Raw genomic sequence first — 27,694 nt, forward strand, 5'->3', positions numbered from 1 at the left:
ATCCAGAGGACACAACATAATGCACTGCAAAACATCCTAAGACAGGAGAAATGGTGAAGATGCACTGTTCCAGCATTGGAAGTCAGTATTTTTATGGAAGTGTTATACATGCAATGTTTTAAATAAAGAATTTGATATTTTGTAATTGTGTCTGTTTTAATTGAATGCCAGTTGTGAGAAAGCCTTAACCACGCCCCCTTGTGGCACGTAGGATACGTAGCTCAGTTAGGAGCGGACATTTGACTCTGACAACAACGGGGTACAAATCAGGCTGGCTGGATTGTTTCGTCAACTTTGTGCATGTTTTTCACCAGTGTGTAAATGATTACGGGTGAGTTTCCATCTATAATTTGTATTTGTAACCTATATTATTATTCTGAATGTCAATATTTGCCTGTGAATTGAACGCATTTTAAACTGCGTCACAAACGAAAGTGAAATTGAAAGTGAAACCAAACGTTTTCATATTGGACTTTGATCTTGTTAAGTGTTTTTTCTTTTAGAATACAAACAATTATATTCACTTCCGAGTTACATATCACCCGGTTTGTTCAATATTGTTTGAAATGTTAAATTAATGACACTGCTTGTTTCCTGCTCGTAATATCGAGCTTACGCAATGATCGTTCAATCTACTTGTTATTGTTTACTTTATTTACTAACATAATCAGCAAATCATGTATGTTAATTAATATATTACTTAATAACTGAATATTTATATTATTTACTTATATATATTTACCACCGTTTCTTTGTATCTCTTCTGTTTTTTATAGACCACATGTGTGAAGTAACATACAAATCTACTTTGATTAAACAAGTTATATTGGGATTCCCTCTCCTGTTTCTCTTACCGGAAACACACACCACCATCTTGGCTGCACTACACCTAACCCAATGAGTGTCCCATACGCTCGTATATGGTCCTTCGACCCCGGATGTGCTTCAAGATGGATCCTGAAACTCCCAGTGCAACTGAGCCTGCAGTCCGACCTCGCCCTCCAAGAGAGAGACACCTTCCTGTTCACCTAGCCGATTACGATGTCCAGCTCCCACCTAACCTCCATCCAGAGCCTCCTCCTGCTGATTCGTCTTTGCAGAGACCATCTAGACCATCAAGACATGCGTCTAGATCCATTTCCTCTGGCACGGTGTCCAGTACTACATCCAGATCTCATCGCAGTGCACAACGCAGATCTCCCAGACATGGACTCTCTGATTTTCAAGCTGCCATGTTGGAGGAAAGGCTAAAAACTCTGGACTTGGAAGAACTTCAAGAGCAGATAGAAGAGGATGCCATTGTAGATAAAGAGTGTGAGAGAATTGATGCTCAGGCTAGAGAAGCGCAGTATAGACAGGAACAAGCCATTAAGGCTAGAGAGTTGCTAGCTAAGCAGGTAGAGAGCCGGCGGCGTCTCAAAAAGGTTCGAAATGAACTTGAGGTTGCTAAATATGTTTGTGTACTTCTTAAACCGGAATCTCAAGATGTTAGTGTTGCTGCTTCACAGTCCAGCATAGCTGTTGATCCTCTGTCTGAGGTAAGCACCCAACAACATAGAGTAGCTGCTACTACTGATCTTGAATCATCTGCCCAAGCAATGCCTAGTCATTCTACCCCTTGCCATGTTAACGTTGTACCTGTGTCATCAGTAATGCCTTCCCCCATATTACCTGCTGTACACATCACTACTTCAGTAGCTGAATTCCCGTTCAGTTCTGTTACCTCAGCTGCTGAGGTAACCCAGCCCAACATAGTTACAAGGTCATCGGCTTCGCTAGTTACGGCACCGCCCACCTTAATAGCTAAGCCAGATTATGCAGCTCCTTTACCCTTTAACCCAGTTGTGGTGGCCAGGCCACACCATTACTCAGATACCTCCGTCACCTATAGTCAGACACCCCGTGTCAATGTTCTACCTACAGTCCCATCTACAGTTCCTGTAACATTAGGGGCTCCCTTACAGGCTCAGTCCTACCAGGCCACAAATCCTAACCCTCATTGGACAGTGATGTACCCTTCTCCAACCCAACCACCTGGTCTGGAAATGTTAGCTGCCTCAGCTTACGGAGTCCCAAAGCCTGCTATCCCATTCTTTGACACTGGTCGAGAAAGTGACTTTGCACTACTGAAGATGGCGTTAGATAACGTAATGAATAACCAGCCTCATTTGAGTGAACATTACAAATATCAGGTCCTTTTAAGTCACTTAAAACTCCCCAGCGCTCTCCAGTTGGCCAAAGCATATATGTATGACCCCAGACCATACACAACCGCACTGCAAGCGCTGCAGGATAAATATGGCCAACCACGTCAACTGGTTCAGTCCGAACTAAGTGTCATACTGAATGCACCAGCAGTCAAGTTCGGTGATGCAGAAGCCTTTGACTCTTTTTCCCTATCTATCCAAACACTAGTAGGGATGCTCAGAACTTTGGAAGGCCCAAATGGGTATGAACTGCGCTGTGGCTCTCATGTTGATCGATTGCTAAGCAAGATGCCACCATCATATCGCGACGGGTTCGTTGAGTACTGTTTCAGCCGAGGTATTTTGCAAACTGGAACAGACCGTACTTATACATTACCTGATCTGTCTACATGGCTGCAGATGAAGTCACAAGCAAAGTGCATTGCCAATAAAGCAGCTACCATGTATCAGACTGATACAGCTAGATCCACCAAGAAAGATCAGCAAAGGTCAGTGCCTTTTCGTCCAAAAGAGAAATTCACATCTATCTTGTACTCAGCTGAGACCAGTTCAGCCTTGCAGGGACAGATGAAATCTAAGCCCCCCTCTAAGATTCAACCCTTCTGCCCTTACTGTAACACCAAGGACCACTTTCTTAATGCATGTCCCAAGTTCAAGATACTGACTACAGAGCAAATAATACAGTGGATATCCAAAGAGAAGCGCTGTTGGAAGTGTGGGCGAACTCATAACCCAGATAGTTGTACTCTGAAAAGAACCTGTACAAACTGTAAAGAGTTACATCTGACCATCTTGCATGATGCAGCCTTACAGATCCAAAAAAATGTGCTGTTGATCAACGTTCCGACCCCTCAGGTCTATTTAGACCGGCCCAACAGATCTCAGAAAGTAATGCTCAAGATAGTCAAGGTCTTACTGCACAACCGAGAGAAATTCATGGAAGCATACGCAGTGTTGGACGATGGTTCAGAGCGTAGCATTATTTTGTCACAGGCTGTAGAGCAGTTGAATCTCCCTACTGAACCTGAAATACTCACACTGCGCACGGTCCATCAGGATGTAGTTAACCTGTATGGAGCCACTGTTTCCCTTCATGTGTCACCCTTGCACAGACCATGTAGGAAATACTTGATTCCTCATGCGTTCACCGCAGATAACCTGAGACTTTCCGAACATTCCTACCCTGTGTCTGCTCTTCAGCGCAAGTATGAGCATCTAAAGTCCTTGCCATTATCCTTGATTGACCGAGCCCAACCTCTATTGCTCATCGGGTCTGACCTGCCTCATCTGCTCACTCCTGTCCAACCAGTTTGCATGGGACCTGCAAATGGTCCGATGGCCATTTGTACCAGACTTGGTTGGACCCTCCAAGGTCCCACTGGGCTCAGTCAAACCACCCTTTCCACCCCACAGTGTCTCCACATAACCACAACCACAACGAATACTGAGCTATTCAAGAACGTGGAACGCCTCTGGCAAATTGATACCCTGCCCTATGTAAATGAGAAGACAGCCACTCGCTCCAAGCATGATCAGTATGCCTTTTCTCTTCTCCAGACACATACCACCAGGGTAGAAGTCAGTGGAGTTATGCGATACGCCACTCCCTTGCTCAGACGGCCCAATGCCGGACTTCTTAAAGCCCCCAAAGAAGCAGTGATGGCGAACCTCCGAAGCACAGAGCGTAAACTTGCTAAAGACCTTAGGCGAGCTGAGTCTTACTGTTCCGAAATGAAGAAACTGCAAGAAGCTGGCTATGTGACAGAGATATCAACACAAGACGCTGAGCAAACCCCGGAGTCGTGGTATATCCCTCACCATATGGTGACGCATAACAACAAGGACAGAATTGTTTTCAACTGTTCTTATTCATATCAAGGCCAAGCTTTAAATGACATGCTCCTGCCTGGACCCGTTCTTGGTCCGTCTTTACTTGGTGTCTTGCTGAGGTTCCGTGAACATCCTGTAGCCATCAGCGGAGATGTGAAGGGTATGTTCCACCAAGTTCGCCTCTTGCCCAATGATAAGCCTATTGTACGTTTTCTGTGGAGAGACATGCATAGGACAGAACAGCCTAAGATCTATGAATGGCAAGTCTTACCATTCGGCACAACATGTAGCCCGTGCTGTGCCATACATGCACTCCAGGAAATAGCTGAAAACCACCCGCAAGTGGATCCAGCTCTGGTGAGAACGGTCAAAAGTTCCTTCTATGTAGACAACTGTCTTCATAGTCTTCGAACTGTTGCAGAAGCTAGAGCACTCGTAGACAACCTACGACAAATTTTGCTCACTGGTGGGTTCGAGCTCCGTCAATGGGCTAGCAATCGACCTGAAGTTATTCAGCATCTTCCCTCTGAAGCAAGATCACAGAATAGTGAACTCTGGCTATCACAGAAGAGTACTGACCTCCTGGAAGGTACACTTGGGCTACTGTGGAACTGCCTCTCAGACTCATTCAGCTACAAATCCAGCCAATCCGAATGCCCTGAACCCACTCTGCGTAATGTCTACAGAGTTTTGGCATCTCAATATGATCCCCTGGGTTATCTAATTCCATTTACAACCCGAGCCAAAGTGCTGGTCCAGGATTTGTGGAAGAAAAATCTAGGGTGGGATGACCCAATCACATCGGATAACCTGTTAACCAGATGGCAAGACTGGCAAAAGAGCTCCACAGTTTGAATCAGATTGCAATCCCAAGGTGTTACACTCCATTTGAAGGGCATGTGGAAATCCGCAGGCGGGATTTACACATATTCTGTGACGCATCTGAGAGGGCCTATGGCTCAGTGGCCTACATACGCACAGAAAACAATGAAGGACATGTACATGTCTCATTTGTATTAGCCCGTTCACGAGTGGCACCTCGGAAGCAGATAACGATTCCTCGTCTGGAACTAAGTGCAGCACTTACCGGAGCGCAGGTGGCTAATATTCTTCAAGCAGAACTAACTGTAGACATTAATCATGTCATTCTATGGTCAGACTCAGCTACTGTCCTCCAATGGCTTAAATCCGACTCGTGCAGATACAAAGTCTTCGTGGGAACACGGGTGGCTGAAATTCAATCACTCACCGATATTGGTTCCTGGAGGTACGTTGATTCAGCAAACAACCCCGCTGATGTCATAACACGAGGCCAGCCATTAAAGGATTTAACCCCACCTTGCCGTTGGCAAAGTGGACCAAAGTTCCTGTATCAACCAGAGTCATGGTGGCCCACTTTGCCAGCAGATGAACCTGAACCAGAGGCAGAGTTGAAAAAGTCAGCCATTTGCCTGCATGTGTGCACTAGTCCAGACATTCCCCTTCCTGATGTCACCCAATTTAGTACATGGACTGAGCTGCTAACGGCTACAGTGACATCCATTCACGGGGCGGCTACATATCCCACACAGTCATCAGACGATTCAGAAAGTTACATCTCAGCAGAGAAGCTCCTCCTACAACAAGCTCAGAAAGATTCCTTTCCAGAGGAGTTTAAGGCTCTCGCCTCTGAGCGACCATTACCATCTAACAGCAGATTAGCATCCTTATCACCCGAGTATGATAAAGCCAGCGGACTTATGAGAGTCGGAGGGAGACTAAGACATGCAAAGCAGATGGAATTGGAAGCAATACATCCCATTGTGCTTGATCCCCAACACCACCTAACCAAGCTTCTGATCAAGGACTATGATGCCTCCCTTCTACATCCTGGACCAGAAAGAGTCTTTGCCGAGCTGAGAAGACGATACTGGATTCTGCGAGGAAGGGAAGCTATCAAGAAATATCAATACAGGTGTGTAGACTGCCAGAAATGGCGTGCTAAGCCTGGTGTACCCAAAATGGCTGACCTCCCATCAGGACGCCTACGCCTGTACAAACCCCCATTCTATTCCACTGGAATGGATTGTTTTGGTCCATTCACAGTGAAGATCGGTCGACGTACAGAGAAAAGATGGGGAATAGTTTTCAAGTGTCTGACCACCCGGTGTCTCCATCTTGATCTCTTAGAGAGCCTTGATACAGATGCATTTCTAATGTCTCTCCGCAGATTCATAGCACGTAGAGGGAAACCATTTGAACTCCTTTGTGATAATGGAACTAACTTTGTTGGAGGAGACAAAGAGATGAAAGCAGCCTATGTAGCCATGATACCTCAACTCAGGGAACAACTCGCAGAAAAACAGATTTCATTCAAATTCATTCCACCTGGTGCCCCTCATTTTGGAGGAGCTTGGGAACGGGAGGTTAAGTCAGTAAAGCAGGCCCTAAAGGTAGTGCTGAAGGATCAAACAGTGACTGAAACTGTACTGCGTACCGTGCTCATTGAAGTAGAGGGAATCCTAAATGCTAAGCCTTTGGGATACGTGTCATCAGACGTGTCGGATTTGGACCCAGTTACGCCTAGTATCCTCCTAATGGGCCGCCATGATTCTTCTCTCCCACAAGTGCTCTATGATTCAAGTAACCTTTTAGGTACCAGAAGATGGAAACATAGCCAAGTACTTGCTGACCATTTCTGGTCTAGATTCATCCATTACTATCTCCCGAATCTGCAAGAAAGACAGAAATGGCGTAAAGATGGAGAAAAAATTGATCTAGACCAGGTTGTACTCATAGTGGACCCACAACTTCCACGAGCATGCTGGCCAGTAGGAAAGGTGACCAACATTTTCCCTGGACATGATGGGCGTACCAGAACAGTTGAAGTACAAGTAAACAATCGAACATATGTGAGACCTGTATCTCGTCTAGTCCCACTCCCTAAATTCTCTGACAATGACCCTATTGAGCCTACTAATTAGATAGGGTTTCTCACTATTTTCAAATGTCCTTACACACATTTGGGGGCGGCTGTGTGAGAAAGCCTTAACCACGCCCCCTTGTGGCACGTAGGATACGTAGCTCAGTTAGGAGCGGACATTTGACTCTGACAACAACGGGGTACAAATCAGGCTGGCTGGATTGTTTCGTCAACTTTGTGCATGTTTTTCACCAGTGTGTAAATGATTACGGGTGAGTTTCCATCTATAATTTGTATTTGTAACCTATATTATTATTCTGAATGTCAATATTTGCCTGTGAATTGAACGCATTTTAAACTGCGTCACAAACGAAAGTGAAATTGAAAGTGAAACCAAACGTTTTCATATTGGACTTTGATCTTGTTAAGTGTTTTTTCTTTTAGAATACAAACAATTATATTCACTTCCGAGTTACATATCACCCGGTTTGTTCAATATTGTTTGAAATGTTAAATTAATGACACTGCTTGTTTCCTGCTCGTAATATCGAGCTTACGCAATGATCGTTCAATCTACTTGTTATTGTTTACTTTATTTACTAACATAATCAGCAAATCATGTATGTTAATTAATATATTACTTAATAACTGAATATTTATATTATTTACTTATATATATTTACCACCGTTTCTTTGTATCTCTTCTGTTTTTTATAGACCACATGTGTGAAGTAACATACAAATCTACTTTGATTAAACAAGTTATATTGGGATTCCCTCTCCTGTTTCTCTTACCGGAAACACACACCACCATCTTGGCTGCACTACACCTAACCCAATGAGTGTCCCATACGCTCGTATACCAGTAGTACCTATGTAGAGTAAAAATAAAATGAATTATATATAAAAATTATAAAATCTAATGAAATCTATATTAAAATGAATGAATTACAGTAGTGTACTGATGAATTGGATTTTATTTACAGTAATTTACTGTGAAACAATACAGTTTTCAACTGTAAATCAAATACAGTTTGCTACTGTAAATCTTAATTACAGTAACTTACTGGCAACAGTGTTTTCACACATCGTCTGATACAATACAAAACACTCAAAAAAATTCTCCATAGAGAGGGAGAGCTCTCGTAACGGAATGGTCTAGCCCAGGGGTCTTCAACTAAAACGGCTCGAGGTCCAGTAATGAACCCTCCCCACCAGCCGAGGGCCGAATAATTATATATAAAAAACAATTGATGGTTTTTGCCAGGCCAGGGTATCTGCATGATTGTACGGGGGATACCAAGTGTGTGAAAAATCTCAAGAATGAAATGGACGTTGTAAGAAGCTTGAAAAATAACCCATGGCCTGATTTGACTGGCATGTTTATTTACAGCAAAGAGCCAATCTGTGTTTCCACCAGAAAAATTCTGGATATGATGACTGAACGTGGGGATCAGATAGAAATGAATGAAGTTCTCTGTCTGTGCACGTGTGTAACAGATTTATGCGTGGTGCTGGTTTCAAAAATATTTGAATCCATGATATGTGAAATTGTTGGAACGCTTGTCGATTTCATATTACAGCAAAACATACTGGCCTTAAGAGATTTTCTTTGTTGGCTAGACCACTGTTTGTAACGGCAATTTGATCATTTTCTTCACTACTTCAATGTGTAAATATATATTCAACAATATATTGTTCAAAATAAAAGGCTGATAAATAAAAGGTCCTTTTCTCCGAGTTCAGTTTTTGGATTTAATCATTTAGGCTTTTTCTGAAGTGACTTACAAATGAGCAATTTTACAAATATATATATATATTTTTAAATCAATTGAATAAAAAGAAAACGAGTAGACGGAATTAAGAAATGATCTTAATTGAATTCTAGCCATTTCACCCTCGATCTAATAAATGCACCCTTAGCCTTTACTGTATAAATGTTATCTAATTCTTCTTTTAGGTTGTGTAGTTTTACTTTATCATCTTCTTCTGTTTGTTGTTTTCCTAGAATTTGACTCATTTCGTTTAATATAGAGGTATACCTTAAAGATTTTGCCTTTGCCAACTGTTTACTAAATCGAATAGAGAATTTTCTACACTCATATTTGAACAACTCCCAATTAGAAGATATTGAAACTGATGGTTTTCCTTTAAATTCTTCAATAATATTCTTAATACCTGCACAATAAGAGGAGAGTTCTAATAAAGAACAATTTAGTTTCCAGTATCCAGGATTTCTATGACAACCAGCACCAGAATCAGATAAAATGAGATTGATAAAAGCATGATCTGTGAGAGGAGCAGGACAGATATCACTGGATTTAATAAAAGGAGACATAAAATCAGATATAAGCCAATAATCTATGCACAATTTTTTTAAGAGATCTGCACTAAACCAAGAATATGAACAAGCATCAGCATGCATAAACCTGTAAGCATCCAATAGAGAAAGGAAGTTACAAAAGTCATTAATAATGGTATTACATCTGCGTGATTCTTGTTTTGAAGGAAATCTATCCATACATAAATCAGGAGCTTCGTCAAAATCTCCGACTATTACTGCAACAGAAGGATATTTACTTTTTAAATCAAAGATCTCAGAAGAAAGATCATGAAAAAAACTGCTGTTTTGGGTATGATTGTTAAAACCATAAACATTAGCCAAGATAAACAAAAAATCCTCCAAAAGAATAACAACAATAATCCATCAGCCCTCAGAAGAAGAAAAGGACTGAAGAATAGAGCCGCTAAAATTACGATCAAACAAAATCACTTCTGATTTTTTTGCGTCAGCCCAGACACGATCACGGTGAGAGAAAGGAACTGTACAATTATCGTGCGAGGACGCGCATTGCCCAATTTAGGGCCAAGCCTGTGCATAACATCAACCGAAGTTTGCAGAACATCCGCTAAGCATGGGGACACCTGAAGAAAAATGTCCATTATGACCACTTTGACATTCTCCCCATCGACTTCTGGAACACCTGCAATCCTTAAATTCCATTGTCTCTTATAGGCATCCAGCTCATCCACTTTATCCCATAGGCGTTTGCTTTCTGCAGCCAAAGTAGACATCTTAGAGTCCAGTTTATTAGATTTAACGGCTGTATCCTCTGAGGTTTTAGCAACAACTTCAATCCTCGCAGCAAGGTCAGATATAAGGATGGAATTGGACGCGACAGAATTCTCGATCTCCAAAAGTTTCTCCATGAAGTCATCCTGCTTCTTACCCAATCTCTCTATTGCTTCAAGCAGGACCGCATTTGAAGGATCTGAGGTTGGGCGCCGCGTTTTCGGCAAAGGGCTTGCTCCGGGAGACTCGGGAAAGCATGTGTCCAGTGAGTCCACAACATTAGCAGATTTGGCATAAGTATGCGTATGTTTAACACTCTCAGATCTCAAGCTGTCATCCACCTCCATTATGACGCCACACCGCAATTCAAGGATCCAAACACGTACGTCGTTGCCGAAAAGAGAAAAAAGCTCTCAAAAATATACAAATTCACTAAACGCAGTACGTTAAATATATGGAGTAGTGATGTGACGTTCGACACCAAGGCTTCAAAGCCTGTATTAAAAAAATGAAGCATCAGGCAGTGAAGCACTGTGCCGGAGCTTGATTCATTTTGCCAAAACCACATGATCTGTGACGTCCGAAGCTTTGTTTTCTCACACAATCACGTGACTGCTTCGTATTCTGGTTTAAATAACACAAGCCACTTGTGCAGTTTGAAGTGCCACTCACTTCTTTGATAAAAATATATCATAATACAAATAAATATTTGTACTTGTAGTTTTGTGCATGTTCATTTTGTATTAATTCCCACTTTACAATCACTTCAGCTGACCATTCTGATAAATCTTCTTTTATTTTGATGATATATTCTTGCATATTTTTCCCACAAATTCACAGACTCATTTATTCATATATTGTGTAAAACAATGACTGGCATGTAAAAAACCTATTTATACAAGGCAAGGCAAGTTTATTTATATAGCACATTTCATACACAATGGTAATTCAAAGTGCTTTACATAAAAGGAAGTGAAATAGTCATTAAAAATAATAAGAGATTAAAAATAATAAAAATCACAACAATAAAAACAAAGTGATTTAAAAATTGATTTTAAAAGAATTTAAAACATTTAAGAATAGAAAATGATTATATATAGTGCAATCAGTTCGGAGTAGCACAGTGCTCATTCAACAAATGCACAGCTAAACAGATGAGTTTTGAGTCTGGATTTAAAAGTGGCTAATGTTTTAGCACATCTGATCTCTTCTGGAAGCTGGTTCCAACTGCGGGCGGCAAAATAGCTAAAAGCAGACTCCCCTTGTTTTGTGTGAACCCTTGGTATTTCTAACTGACTCGATCCTAATGATCTGAGTGGTCTGTTAGGTTTATATTCAGTGAGCATATCTCCAATGTATTTAGGTCCTAGGCCATTTAGAGATTTATAAACGAGTAAAAGTACTTTAAAATCAATCCTAAATGTAACTGGAAGCCAGTGTAAGGACCTGAGGACTGGTGTGATATGCTCAGATTTTCTGGTTCTAGTCAGAATCCTGGCAGCAGCGTTCTGGATGAGCTGCAGCTGTCTAATGGTCTTCTTTGGAAGGCCGGTGAGGAGACCATTACAATAATCCATCCTGCTGGTGATAAAGGCATGAACCAGTTTCTCCAAGTCTTGACTGGAAACAAAACATCTAATTCTTGCAATGTTTTTGAGATGATAGTATGCTGATTTAGTTACTGCTTTGACATGACTACTAAAACTAAGGTCTGTCTCCAGAAACACCCCAAGATTTTTGACTTGGTTTTTAGTTGATTGACCCCTAGAGTCAAGGTATGCATTCACCTTGAGAACTTCATCTTTGTTTCCAAATGCAATGACTTCAGTTTTCTCCTTATTTAACTGAAGAAAGTTCTGGGACATCCAACAGTTTATTTCATCAATGCATTGGCAGAGGGAGTCAATGGGGCTGTAGTCATTTGGAGATAAGGCTAGGTAAATCTGGGTATCATCAGCATAGCTGTGATAAGCAATTTGGTTCTTTCTCATTATTTGACTTAGTGGGAGCATATACAGGCTAAACAAGAGTCCACTTAGACTTATGCTCTCCTATACTCAGATAATAACCTCTCCCTTCTAAGTATGAGCTGAACCATTTGAGTACCATCCCAGAAAGCCCGATCCAGTTTTCCAGTCTCTCTAGAAGTATGTTATGATCAACAGTGTCAAACGCAGCACTAAGATCTAGTAGTACCAGCACTGATATTTTGCCTGAATCAGAATTGAAGCGAATATCATTTATTATCTTAATGAGTGCTGTCTCTGTGCTATGATGTGCTCGGAAACCAGATTGAAAACTGTCCAGGTATCCATTTAAGTTTAAGTGGTTGTTCAGCTGATTAAAACTACCTTTTCAATAATCTTACCTATGAGCGGAAGATTTGATATTGGTCTATAGTTGTTCAACATTGTGTTATCAAGATTGCGCTTTTCAGAAGGGGCTTAACAACTGCAGTTTTCAGGAGTTTGGAAAAGTCCCAGAAAGAAGTGAGGCATTCACCACTTCTAAGAGATCTGCTTCTAAACAGTTAAGCACACTTTTGAAAAAAGATGTGGGAAGTGTGTCAAGATAGCAGGTTGATGATTTAAGGTGCTGTACTATTTCTTTCAATATTTTGCAATCAATTGCTTCAAAAACAGACATAGTCACTTCTTTTTGAAATTGCGGTCGAATCTGTGTGACCTCTGCAAAAGTGGATATGCCAATCTCCTTTCTGATATTATTGATCTTCTCAGAAAAGAAGGAAGCAAACTCATTGCATTTACTGTCGGAGAGCATTTCACTGGGAATCTGACTTGGGGGGTTTGTCAGTCTCTCCACAGTAGCAAAAAGAGTGCGACAGTTGTTTAAGTTACTGTTTATAAGGTTTGAGAAGGAGGTCTGTCTAGCTGTGGCTAGTTCCACATTGAAAGCATGAAGGCTGTCTTTATAGATGCTATAGTGAATTTCAAGTTTTGTCTTCCGCCACATCCGCTCAGCTTTTCTGCATTGTCTTTTCATACTCTGAACTGCTGTTGATTTTCTCCATGGTGATTTTTGTCTGCCATTCTTCTTGCAGACCCTTGTCGGAGCAATATTATCAATAACTTTCTTAACTTTTGAGTTAAAAGAATCCAGGAGAAGATCAACAGAGTCTGCAGAAATGCTTGGCGTTGAAGATATAGCCTTCATAAATAGCGCACTAGTGTTCTCGTTAATGCATCTCTTTCTGACAGAGACAGATCTAGATTCAGTGGTAACAGAGATCAATATATCAAAGAAAATACAGAAGTGATCAGATAGTGCTACATCCTTAATAACAATGGATGAAATGTTTAGACCTTTACTGATGAGTAAATCTAGAGTGTGTCCACGATTGTGTGTGGGTCCATACACATGTTGGATTAGGTCAAAAGTGTTTAAAACAGTTATAATTTCTTTTGCAGTTTAGATTTCTGCATTATCTATGTGAATATTAAAATCCCCTGCAATAGTAAAAGAGTCAAACTCTGAGGAAATCATTGATAACAGTTCTGTGAACTCTTCAACAAAGGCTGGAGAGTATTTTGGAGGCCTGTAAATAATGATAAACAGAATGCATGGAGCACCTTTCAGCACAATACCTAGATATTCAAAGGACAAATACTGACCAAATGACACTTGCTTGCATTGATAAACATCTTTAAATAGAGCAGCTACACCTCCACCTCTCCTAACAGTCCTGCAGACACTTGTAAAGTTAAAGTTAGGAGGGGCTGTTTCATTGAGGACTGTTGCACTGCAGCTGTCTTCAAGCCATGTTTCATTTAGAAACATAAAATCCAGGTTGTTTGTGGTTATAAAATCATTGATCAGAAATGATTTATTTTTTAGTGAGCGAATGTTTAAAAATGCTAACTTGATGGAATTACATTTTGTCTCTATAGCAATCTCAGATTGACGCATTACAGGCCGCAGATTAGATGGATCAGCCGTACGGCTTGAGAAGGCCTTAGACTTTCTATCACGTGATAAAACAGAAATATAGAAGGCTACAGGCACACTGGGTTCCCGCTTGTTCTGTGAACATTTGTGAGTGTTGCTGCTAATATAGCGGGGACCCGACACATATCACTGAGAGCTGTTATCAGTTGTTTTTGGTTCACCTACAGCCGATGGAGGAGGGTTTGGGCCCTGGCGTTGTGGCAGCGGTCGGAGAGCTCTCACAGGAGGAGGAGGGAGAGCTGGGCCTGCTGTCTTTGGTGGTTGTGGGGCCCGCCGTTTTTTAGTTGATATCTGGGGGCTTGCAGCGAACGAGTGGGAGAGTTTAGTCCCAGCATACACCAGTTCCTCCATTTTCTGTGAGAAGCTTAGAAGTGGAGATTCTGGAGAGAGGGATAGTGTGTCTGGCGAGTGGGGCTCTGGCTCTGGTGTTTCCGGTGGCTGTGATATGTTGTCCTGGCTTCCCTGGCTGTTTTCCAGATAGTTGTCCTTGGGTGCTGAGTCTTGGAGCTGATGTAGTACGTCACAGTCTGTTTGTGATGAGCTGTGTGGGCAGGGCTTAGCCGGGATAGTCTTTGTGAGGAAAGTTTGTTTTGGCTGCGTGGTGTTATCAATGTCCTTGTGGGATGTGTCAACCATAAGATGACTCTGAGGCTGACATGAAGTTCTGTGGTCACTCATATTCTGTCCAGGTGTGTGTGTGCCATTGAGGCCGAGTGGATTGGCACACACCACTGAAGGATGATGGAGGGAGAAATAGATATTGTCCTTTAGCACTCTCGCACCAAGTTTGTTTGGGTGGAAGCCGTCCAGTTTAAACAGTTGTCTATGGCCCCAGAAAATATTGAAGTTGTCGATGAAGTTGACTCCTTTTGTAATGCAGGTTCTTTGTAGCCATGTATTCAGCCCAAGCAGCCGTGAAAACATGTTAGTTCCTCTTGCTGGGAGTGGTCCACTGATGAACGACTGAACTTCAAGTCTTTGAAGTGTTTCAAAAAGTTCACTGAAATCCTTCTTAAGCAGTTCTGACTGCTCTTTCCAAATATCGTTCTTCCCCACATGGATGATGATTCGATTTGCAGTCTTGTGCTTCATCAGAATGTTCCGAAGTTCCTTGTTCACATCAGAGACGGTTGCTTGAGGAAAGCAGCATGTAGTTGTAGTCCTGCTACTGATGTTTCTGATAATAGAGTCGCCCACTATCAGAGTCCTGGGCTCGGCTGCGCTCTGAGCTGAGTGCCGCTGTCTGCTCGACCTCGAGCGCCTGTTAGTACATAGTGAATACTTTCTTTGCTTTATTTTCATAGCACAAACTGATTTATTATCTGAAACAATCCAAAAATGTCTGGGTCGTCTGGGACGCAAAGGCAGGTTTTTCCATCTTTTGACCGCAAGATGTCGTTAGTGTGCATCATCTTGAAAAGCTTCGAGTAATGAACCTTTTTACGATACAGTTGAGGGGAAGCCTCGGTGCGTTGCAAAGCTTCATTTTTCCATCACTAATATGGAGAGCATATGGGGGGGGGGGGCTTCTATGGAGTCAATTTAATGCCGAATATATATGCAAAAGAAAATAAAGTTTTGCAAAAGAAAATAAGTTTTGCAAAGAAAAATAAAGAATTGCAAAAGAAAATGAAGTATTGCAAAAAGAAAATAAGTTTTGCAAATAAAAATAAAGAATTGCAAAATAGATAAATAAAACAGAGCAAAAGCAATGATTTTGCAATACATATTTTCCATGGTCATATCTACTAATTTATTTGCAATGCAGCTTTTATTTTGCGTTTCAGTCAAGTTTGAGCTTGCGATACTGTTTTCCCTTTGCGCTTCACGTTTCTGCACGTCTCACTTTGTGGCGCTGTTTTGACATGGGGTGGAGTCAGGGACGGGGCGTGTCCAACAGGCCTGGGCATGCCTCCTGGAAGTGACGTCATCGGCCCGAGACGCAGATCACAGCTGATCCAGGCACCGTCACTGAGCAGAGGCATGCGGGCGGATCGTTTCCTTTTATTCACTAGCTTTAAAACATGCATGCTTTCGTTTTATTAACAAATGTATATGTGTATTAGCAGCGTTTGCTCAAGTTAAAGAAGTTGTTGAATATGAACATCTGCTGTTTATTTCTCTCAATGTGTGCACACTTTTAGAGCATTAAAATGTGTATTGTTTCATCTGGTTAACTAAATGTGCATTAATAGTGCTTGTTTAAAATCTCTTAACCTGTGCACAGCGCTCTTTGTTTACATTAGTTCAGAGTTACTGCTAGTTTTAATGTAAAAGAATGCAATTAACTTAAAACTATAAACTATACATCATTAAAAAGGTCTAAGACTCAAGCTTCATATCCATCTCGACTTCGTTTTTCATTTACATAACTTCTGGCATAAATTAAGAAATGACTGGCACTGGAAGTTTAAAAAAAGATTAAAAAGTATTTTTGGTTTAGTTTTGTCGTGGCCACGAGATATTAAGTCGTGGGAACGTGATAATACTGTATGTCGTGGCCATGAGTTTAATCATGCATAAACAAACCCGTGTGACCATAGCAACCTGGGATTATCAGAGACTGATCAAATATATTTATCCATCCCACAGTCCGTTGATCGTGTCTTTTTATGTAATATATGTGTATATTAGGCTATTATTATTATTATTATTATTATTATTATTATTATTATACAGCCCTGAACGTTAAGAGATCGAAATGAAGGGAAAATAAATCAAATACATAACAACGAATATAAAAATATTACCAATACTAATAAAATACATGGACTTACAAGACTTGTGGGATGGATAAAATTTTTCTTGTCGGCCTATTTTATTATACTTTATGTAACTTTTATTCATAATAAACTTAATTCGAATGTTGTCTACATCGTGATACAGTCCAGTACGTAGCCTATGGTTAACACTTCAACCACCAGAGGTCGCTGTACACCTAAAAGCGCCAGTGGGTCAAATTTACCCATGCCATGACTACTGTTTTGATATGGCTAAAAACGTAGTATGTCACTGTATATGCCACAGTCTTCACAATGTCTAGAGTCATAAAATTATTATGTTTAGTCATCAGCTATGTTTTTGTCCTGTTGTTTTAAGTTCACAGCTATTTTTAAGCAGGTTACACTAATCACTTTTCTTAATGATGAATATAAACCAGTCTGCAATGACAACGAGAATTATGAGGAAATAAATACATATTTGGGTGTTGTAATATTATAGCTAATAAAATGTTTCAAGATAACCCATGTTATTTAAATGCCTAAAACACCCTAAATAGACTATTATAAGCAATACTAATTCACCACATTGCAAAGGATGTACAGTGACAAATTCAAGTGCACAGTTTCACCTAATTAATTAATTTGTTTAGTTATATAATTTATCATTTGAATAAGAGAACAACACCAATAAACTTGGGGTAATCATAAAAATTGTTTTATTCATTACATCATAATTCAGATTTTTTTTTCAGGAGTAAATAAGCAACACAGTAGTGAACCATAAACGATAAAAAATTGCAAACACAAATTAATATTTAATCCAAAGTTTGAACATTTATGAGTAGAGGAATAAACATCTAAAACATCTTCATTTGAACGTGATGACAGGAATTATGCGTAAATTTGTCCTGATGGCGCTTATAGGTATAAATGCCCCATTTTTGTTCTGGTTTTATCTAAACAATTTTTTTAACAATAAACAGGGGATTGTAAATGACACAATTTTAGTAAAAGTCAATGACTGTAAGACTTGGATATTTTTAATTGTAAATATATTATGTAGCCTATTTGAAAAACAGCCATGGGTAAAATTACCCCGTGGTGGTGTTAATATAATAATTTAATAATGTATTTTATTTTGTATAATTTCTTAATTAAAAATAAAATATTAATAAATACATCTCTGATAATCCCAGGTTGCTATGGTCACGCTGGTTTGTTTACCCATTAATATCTCGTGGCCACGAAATTTAAACCAAAAGACTCAAGCTTCATTTTTTTAAACTTCCAGTGCCAGTCATTTCTTAATTTATGCCAGGAGTTATGTAAATGAAAAACGAAGTCGAGATGGATATGAAGCTTGAGTCTTAGACCTTTTTAATGATGTATAGTTTGTGAAGTTTTACATTAAAACTAGCAGTAACTCTGAACTAATGTAAACAAAGAGCGCTGTGCACAGGTTAAGAGATTTTAAACAAGCACTATTAATGCACATTTAGTTAACCAGATGAAACAATACACATTTTAATGCTCTAAAAGTGTGCACACATTGAGAGAAATAAACAGCAGATGTTCATATTAACAACTTCTTTAACTTGAGCAAACGTTGCTAATACACATATGCATTTGTTAATAAAATGAAAACATGCATGTTTTAAAGCTAGTGAATAAAAGGAAACGATCCGCCCGCATGCCTCTGCTCAGTGACGGTGCCTGGATCAGCTGTGATCTGCGTCTCGGGCCGATGACGTCACTTCCAGGGAGGCATGCCCAGGCCTGTTGGACACGCCCCCGTCACCTGACTCCACCCCCATGTCAAAACAGCGCCACAAAGTGAGACGCGCAGAAACGTGAAGCGCAAAGGGAAAACGGTATCGCAAGCTCAAACTTGACTGAAACGCAAAATAAAAGCTGCATTGCAAATAAATTAGTAGATATGGCCATGGAAAATATGTATTGCAAAATCATTGCTTTTGCTCTGTTTTATTTATCTATTTTGCAATTCTTTATTTTTCTTTGCAAAACTTATTTTCTTTTGCAAAACTTTATTTTCTTTTGCATATATATGCGGCATTAAATTGACTCCATAGGCTTCTTTTTCTTCTTCTTCTTCTTCTGATGTTTTTGGCGGTTTTGGCAAACCAACTTAAAGGCCACCTACTGGTCGGGAGTGTGGATTGAACATAGATTTGGTGTATATATATAATTAATTACTACAAAATTATATTTTGTATCTTTCCATATTTCCTGTCTTTTTTTTAGATATTTGAACACTTCTTTAATTCTTGATTGCATTTTTCTATTCACTGTTGTGTAGTGTACAGAGCGCTGATGTCACCAGTGTTGCCAGATTGGGCGGTTTTGAATTTGATTGTGCGGGTAAATATTGGCTTAGGCGGGTGGACAAACTTTGGGCTGGTTTTTGGTCAGTTTGGCGGTTTTCAAAACATATAAATTGTATAGGCTAAAAGCCCAAGTGTGCATATATAGCCTGCCCTACTGCATGCATCCAATCAGTCATCACAGCGTTATAAACACACGCGCACACTGCAAAGACGACTGGTGCTGATGTTGACGTCGCGGCCGCACTTTTAGCCAATCACTATAGGCATCAGCAGACAGACGTGATGATTCATGAGCGACATGTTTTTAGCGCGATAACGGATCTGATTTTAAATATATAACCGTAAGATCATGATGCCTATATATAAGTTCGATGGTAAAGAGTGGAGAGTGTTTTAACTCTCAAACGTGAATTACATGTTGAGTCTATATCACTGCAACTCCGAAATCAGAGCACAGTTAAATGATTTAATCAAAATCTATTTATATCTATAAGATTGTGTATTTTATCTTTTAAACGGTCCAGATTGGTATATCCTTTAAAGCTGCTGGACTTGTTAGTTTTGACAAAATTCTGTATTGTGTTCAATATGAACTTCACGAAAGATTAGTTCTGTGTGAAATTATAGAGCGACACGAAGGTAAGAGCATTATTGTTGTTGTTAATTTTATTTTTTGTCGGATTATCATACAGAATGACACAGTTTTGACTGTCATGATGTGTGCATGAACGAGTGTGAAATAATTAACGTACGTTGCTTATTCTGATCACTTATATTGGGCACTTTTTTTGCATTTAAATTCTGACTGTTGACATTTAAAATGATGCATGTGTGGGTATCGGTTAATTTCTTGATTGCCGTTTTGTCAGTGTCTGCATATTTTAATCATATTTGGTAGTTCTCTTTAATGTATTTGCCCCGATTTATTCCATGGGAAATTTACCTAGCATTATATTTATATTATTTTGTCATCATTATTTCGTTAGAAGGAGTTAAAAATGGCTCTTATCAACCTTGATTTACATTATATCAAATTATTTTGACAGTTAAAGTTTTGGGCGGGTTTTTGTGAGCTTTTTGGCTGGAAATCGTTCATCCAATCTGGCAACACTGGATGTCACTTCCGCCAGAGCGGGTGCAGGATACTTTCAGCTTGATCTTCTTCGAGTGCTGCATGAGTGTAAGTTCATAGATCTTTATTTTTCTGTCATATTGTGATAATGTTGTCGCTGCTAGTGAAGCGCTCAACACAGCTGTTCATTACTCGAAGCTTTTCAACTCGGTTTTGTCGGAGCTTCCGCGTTGATCGTAACATCATAACCACTGCTCTTCTGATTCAGTTCATAAAGAGTGATGTGCGTGTTATTTGTAAGGGATAATCAACGGCTAGCTGTGCATTAAACGATTTGAATACACGACGTGGAGGCGAAGAACGCGTGGGGTGGTTGCAAATCGTTTAATGCACAACTAGCTGTTGATTATCCCGTTTATGTCATGGTCATTTCCCAGCATTCACATATTAAAGATGTTAATAATATTCGCGCTGCAATATTTGACCGGAACGATACAAATTACGGCTATTTTCTGTATTACTATTCAACTGTAACTATGTTACTACGGTTACCAATGTTTATAGGAAGCGCATTAATGTAGACGGTTTCAACAGCAACAACATAAACAAACGTTACTGCGCATGCCAGCAGGAGGCGCTTTAAAGCGGGAGAAGGTTTCCCCGGAAACGGCTGTCGGGCTGTACACAAGCAGTGCTGAGCTTACAAACGCTGCTTAATCAGGCATATAACATGCAAGATGAAATGAAAATGACATCGAACATTTTCTAAAGACAGCGTTCCTTCAGAAATACAGTGATATAAAAACACCTGCGCCTCGTTTTGATTTTTAAACGTGCGTTATGTGCTCATGTTTATTCAACAAAGCCTTTTGGAAAATCGGTCAGTTTTGATATCGTGGCGGGTCGCCACAAATAAACAAATCAGTCCCTCCAGGATTTCACGATTTTTTTGTCTGATTTTTGCGATCAAAATGACTGATTTTGTGGTCGTAATTTCCATAAATTTGTGACAAATTTGCTATTTTTCTTTTTTTTTCCTTTTTTTAATTATGATATCACATTTACCAAATTAACTCAAGTGAAGTCACCTTTATTTATATAGTGCTTTTAACAATACAGATCGTATCAAAACAGCTTTACAGTGTCAAATAGGAAAATAGTGTGTCGGTAGTGCAGAAGGACAATAGTAAACACTCAATTTTCATTTAAAGGGATTTCATTATTGAATTCAGTGATTTCATCATCCAGCTCAGTTCAGTTCTAATAGTATTTGTGCAATCAAGTCGACGATATCACTGGAAATTAAGTGTCCCCAATAGGGCTCCACGATTAATCGCATGCGATTTTGAACCAGCTGGAGTTTATTAAATGTGCAGATTATGTATTATGTTAGATGCACAGTATTCACAAATAACAAACAAAATGCATAAAGCTGGTTTGTTTTGGTCTCAAACATTTTAACTTTTAAAACAACCTTAGGACCCTTTTTCCACCTTACCTATGTAAACATTAACAAAGAAGTATTGTAGTTGTACATACTGCTTGTAAATCCAATTCATACATTTGGTATTTTGGTCTCTTAATAAATTCTGATATATTGATATTTATATATATATTATATATTGATATATAAAAAAATAGAAGGGGAAAAAATTAAATAATTAAACAACACTGCGTCGTTAGCGTTGGTATTGTATCAGACTTTATTGATCAGCGTGCACTTAATGCACTTAACATTATATGAAATTCAAGTTCAAATGGAGTTAAAGTTTTTGACCAGCGAATGACTCATTAGAACGGCTGTAACTGTTATCTGAGGCAGCAAGTGCATGCAATATATGCTTTCATCAACTTTTACATGTTATATAACGTTTATTGTAGCTATATGGGCGTCAAAATCTCAAATTAAGCGCTTATGCACATGATATTTAAAACATGCAAAAGTAGGCTATATTGGCTAGACGGCAAATAACCAACTACTTCTCTGCTCTTCAAGCACACAAAAACATTAGCCTTTACAGACATAGTTTTTGAGTAACTAAAACACTGTACTATTCAAACATCAATTATTTATTTACCCTTTCATTGCAAAAAAGCAGAGATCTGTCTCCTCCAGGCTGTGCGCGGCGCGTCAATCTGAATGGAGGCGGATGAAGTTACGAGGTTTCGCTGAGAGATGCATTACGAAGTTTCACTGACAAGCTCTTTTTAATGCTTATCATTGGTTAAACATTTTTAAAACCCTCTGATTTAAAATAATAATAACGAATTATAATAGAGATATGAAGTTTGGATAATTTTCCACGGCACACCTGACTGGGCTAGGTCTATGGCAACTGCATACCGCCATACGGAAACGCCGCCCTGCTCGTGCAGTATATCGGGATATTGCTTAGCCGGTCCTTGGCACTGATGTGAGGAGGCAGGTGAGACAATTTTGCCGCCATTGTTTCTTGACTGACCGCTCACATACACAGACGTCATCACGTGAACAACATCTGAATCCACGTAACGTAAAATAATTCAGTTAGATGATTATAATTTTGTGTTCTGTTAGGTCTTTCATAAATTTTTTTGCGATTATTTTGCGGTTAAATGACGAATTATGCAGGATCACAAAAAAATGCGACATTTTGTTTATTTTGCATTGTATTCAGCGATCGCGGAATCGCGAAAAACTGGAGGGACTGACAAATGTATGGGAAACACATCCCACAGCACAACAACCTGAGCCCAACTTCATTACTCATCACTTTAACTTTAACTGTGTTTGTTAAAGTACAAAGACAGACCGGAAGTTAACTTAGGTCCAGGCGCGTGCGCCCGATGAAACCGTCTATAGAACGTGATTAAACTGACCTGGAACTACCTGTGCAGTTCAACGAATTTAATCAACACCTGCCAGCCAATCAGAATCGAGTATTCAGACAGACTATGGCATAAACGTGCATGTTTAGCGCCATTATCGTGTTATATTTAATATTAGAGAAGATGTATACTGAGGTGAATATTTATGTTTACATTGAGTTTAATTTATGGAATTGGAATTCATATAGAAATGTTTTTAATGCAATAGTTACATCTATAGGCTACATCAAAATAATTATATAACCTAGTAGTACAAATTCTTCAGGACAGTGATGATCTTCAGCTCCGCTGAAAGCTCGCGAATACTCAGGTGGTAGATAATGTTACATCGTCTGTGTTTTTTTTAGTAATTAAAACCAAATGCGTTCATCAGTGATTGTATATCAAAGGCAGGGACCTGTTTGTGTGAATTTAATTCTGTGGTTTCAATGGAGCGAACGGGACTGAGGCGAAAAGTCCTACACGACGGTTTTAGTTTGATTAAGGTGTTTAAAGGGGTGGTTTACTGTTTTTTTTCTTTGCTTGATTGTGTTTATGGGGTGCAATATAACATGTCTTCGTGTTTCGTTTGTTAAAAAATGCCTTATTTTTCATATATTTCACCTTTATTGTAAGCCGCTTTCTCCTCTGTCATTTGAACGACCGGTTGACTTCCTGATTCTATGAAACCACTCCCTCAGAAACAGGCGATGGGCTCAGATTGGTTAGTTGGGCCGGTGTGTTGTGATTGGCTAAACTGCGCACTGCACATTGTCCGGAAACTTCACGCCCATTACCTTCACGGGCGACAGCTGCATGTGCTGCGGTCAAATGTAAATAATGGTGTCAATATTGCCATATCAGTTTGAGCCAGAATCAGACCCAGAAAGCGGTAATGAAGAGAGTGAAGCAGAACTTCCTCAAGCACGGCTCTTACAAACGTTTCTGAATGAAGTTTGCTGTTGTGATTACATATCATTTTCTGAAGTTTGTACACGTTTGTCTTATACACACAAAATAGCATCGAACTAACTGGCTACTATAACCAAACGGCTTGTGTTTACGGTCTTGATCAAATCGAAAAATTACGTCATAAAGTATACGTGGAAAATACATTTACAAAATTAGTACATAATTACAAATTCGGGTCCAAAATGTTTGTATGCGTTTGTCAAAGACACACGAAACATCATTTAACTAACCGGCTACTAAAGCCAGCGTTGGCATTTGTTTACGTCCTTGATAAAACTAAAACATTACGTCTGAAATTATACATGCAAATACATTTAAAATGATGAAATCTTACTTACAGGCTATGGCCCAACAACTGCTGCCTCTGGTTTTAAAGTTGGAACTGCTCCATGTTTTAGTAATAGTTTCTGTGTGAATCCAGCACTGAACTAGATTCTGCGCAGCAGCACAGAGAGCTGAATTAGGATTGTAATTGTCAGGAACATAATCAAACATAAATTTTAACCATTGTTGACGAACTACAGCGTCCGTAGGAAGCCCGAACACAGAAGACCTTACAGCTGGGTGAAAATAACACCGTTTCGACGGCATGGCTACAACTCTCCACTATAACTCTTCCTCTTCGACAAAGCCGCAGAACATGGCCTTGCCCCCTTTTTGGCATGTTCTGGAGGGAGGGGTTTGATGGGTTTTTTACGTATGCAACCCGGAAAGTATCTCGTTGTAGTCCCATAGGAGTCGTTTTTGTAGGCATTAAACTTCCTGATTTTTAAAAGATATCTCCGCTTACGTTGAACTTTCAGCGCCTCAACTTTGCAGATACTGTTCATGCACCAACAGCAACATTACACACTATTTAAAATGAAAAAAGTGAAATCGCAGTAAACCACCCCTTTAATACCTTATCGTATTATTGCACTTCAATAATGTGACTAAAATAGGAATACTCCACGTCTTAATTCGATTTGTGTTTACTTCAATTATGACTTTAGCCGGATTAAGGTAATCAAAAATCTCTGTTTACATGGTAGACTCTTAATCAGAGTATTGTCTTAATCGTATTAAAATCGGAGTATTGATGTCCATGTAAACGTAGTCACTGACAACAGCAGCACATTTCAGCGTCAGATCGTCTTTTATTTTACACAAACAAACAAAATTAATACTCTGCTACTCATCTAGAGATGTTTCATTTGTTACAGGTATGTCTGTACCGTGACATGTTTTAAAAAAACTTCACTTTTCAATGACGTAGGAGTTGCATTTACGGGGTAATATCCGATCTGACACGATCAAAATGGGCAAGTATTGTTTTAATGTCATACTTACTTACGAATGTCCACTGAATGTCCAATGTGCCAATATAAAACCAACTTTACCCAAGTCGATCTGACCGCTTACATGGCAGGTTTTACGGTTTAACTGGTTTCCGTGTTATCTGGTGACCAACTTCCTGGTTCAGGTCTCCGCTCCAGATGTGTTGGAACGACCACAGCAGATTCGCAGATTCTGAAAGCTCAAACTGACGTGATATTAAACTGTCTAATAAATGCACACTTGCTCATTACACGATTTTGGTATTCTTGTGATGATTACAAATTAATGGATCGCCCGTAGCGGCTGAATTACAGAAAGAAAGAAAAAAAATGTCTGTTTGGCACGGGTTTCGAACACGCGCTAAAAACAGTCGCGCTGTGGGACGCCAGTAATGAGCTACCGAGCTACACTGAATCAGTCGCGGATTTTTGGATTCAAATAGGATTTTACTCTCGGAATGACATTATGCAGCATGGCTGAATCAAGGAAATGTGCCCGTGTTAACTTGTGACCTCTGTTTACTTATGAAAATGAATATTATAGTAAAAGTAGTAGGGCTGGGTGGTATATCGAGTTTGTACGATATATTGGTATATTCTTTATAAGCGATACAATATAAGGCAATACTGTTCATATCGATATACAGTAGTTTGAAAACAAGCGCATCTGAAAATATAGCGGAGGACACAGACTGAGCTACTGCAGAGAAAGTGCATAATACAATTGGTTCTAAACACGTGACAAACTTTACATGAAGGGCTTTAAAAACTCATAAGATATAGAAGCCTATAGTTTAGTTTCAGTTTAAAACGGCTCTGATAGAAAGGCTGCATGTGCCGCTGAGATGCTACTTGCGCTGTTTAATGTGTTTGAGATGCGCCGTTTTCCTAAATGCATAACTGCTTTGCGATTCTCCGCTAAACTTCACAGACTTCATTGAACGAGCGCCGCCGCGTGCATGCACGCCAAACAGACGCGCAATGTAATAGGAGCGCAATAATTCTGACTAAAATATACATTTTGCTGAAATAAATATTTGTAGTTGGACAATAAATGTGTCATATGTAGAATTTTAAACCTACAAGGAAGTGTATTTGTATGGTAGCACTAACTAAAGTGACTTTAATGGGGTAATAAAAACAGCCTTTTTAGTCTGTGCCTTTTTTTAAGTTATTATTATTATTTTCATTTTTAGTTCAGTAAATTTAACTTCTGCTTTAAAAGCATTATTTTTGTTTTTAGATTGCAATGTTATAATGTAATTTTAACCCTTTTTTTAAACCTCATATATGGTTACATTCACTTTATTTATTTATTTTTTTTTCAATCCAAATACAAAAGCGTAGAAAATACCGAGATATATACACCGTATACCGAAAATCAGCCAAAAAATACCGAGATATGAATTTTTGCTCATATCGCCCAGCCCTAAAAAGTAGATTACATTTTATGGTTTGTGATGTTAAAGGACATTTCATTGAGTCTCAGACAACTAGCCTAAATTTGGGGCTACTATGGTTTAATTACAAACTATATAATTAAACTATATTTACTATAGTAAAAACATGGTACATTTTCCTCAGAGACTAGCTAATGGCTCGTTTGATTAATATAAAAACTAAATGTTATTTCTACGCTGTTTTGCCGTTATTTTCTCGCAGAAACACTTTGGAAGCTTGTCACTTGATTTTTTTATTGTAGTGAAATGAAAAATTCTAGTTGAAACGCTGCTAATGAACATTACATTAAACGTGTTAACTTGTATGATCAAATAAAATACCAGCTGGTGAACTCAGATAACAAGTATGTAAAATATAAACTTTATTCTGTCATCGAAAATCTGTATAAATGCAATACTTTGTAAACGTGTTACCCTGTAACTTGCGTTCACTAGCCGATTAATTCTAAAAGTATGAAATATAAACGTTATTTTCTGCTTGTGAATATATTCGCAAACAGTCGATGAAAGCTAAATGATCAAATTAGATCATACGAAAATAAAATCAGTAAAAACAAAATCACACAGCATCAGCTTGACACAGGATTCCAACCTGTATAAAATACTATTGCCTTAATAGTAAGCGGTGGTTACAATTTCGTTGAGCTACACAACGACGCTAATGGACGGAAATCTTTTTGCTCAAGTCCCAACGTACGCTGTGTAACGAGTCCGTCTTTGCTTCTTTGAATGTGCCTGTGTTAAATTGTGACCTGTTTGCTAGCCAAAATCTAGTTTCACTGTCGCAATAAGTTAACGTAGTTCTCCAGCCAAAGCACTTCTAATGCTGCTGAATGATGATGATTTGATCATACGATCAGACAAATTGCTCATCATCACAACGAATCCCATAAATGTAAACACTGTTATTGCATAACACCCCAAAGTTTAAGTCTAGTTCTATGTTGCGATCCAGTGGATCATTGGCAAAACACATTCTCA

At 39.2% G+C, this 27,694-nt stretch overlaps 2 protein-coding genes across 2 annotated transcripts in view; both read left to right on the forward strand.

Moving 5' to 3' along the window:
• Window positions 1-202: 202 nt before the first annotated feature.
• Window positions 203-5,039, forward strand: LOC131536472 (uncharacterized). Its single transcript, XM_058769411.1, has 2 exons — window positions 203-331; window positions 777-5,039. The coding sequence occupies exon 2, from the start codon at window positions 921-923 to the stop codon at window positions 4,890-4,892; it is 3,972 nt and encodes a 1,323-aa protein (XP_058625394.1). The 5' UTR covers window positions 203-331; window positions 777-920; the 3' UTR covers window positions 4,893-5,039.
• Window positions 5,040-20,135: 15,096 nt separating this feature from the next.
• LOC131536477 (NACHT, LRR and PYD domains-containing protein 12-like) overlaps window positions 20,136-27,694 on the forward strand; it is a 52,207-nt gene continuing 44,648 nt past the window's right edge. The window contains 1 exon segment of the mRNA XM_058769421.1: window positions 20,136-20,226. The gene's annotated coding sequence lies outside the window, so the exon portion shown is untranslated.

Source organism: Onychostoma macrolepis, chromosome 03 (assembly GCF_012432095.1).
Source record: "Onychostoma macrolepis isolate SWU-2019 chromosome 03, ASM1243209v1, whole genome shotgun sequence".
NCBI lineage: Eukaryota > Metazoa > Chordata > Actinopteri > Cypriniformes > Cyprinidae > Onychostoma > Onychostoma macrolepis.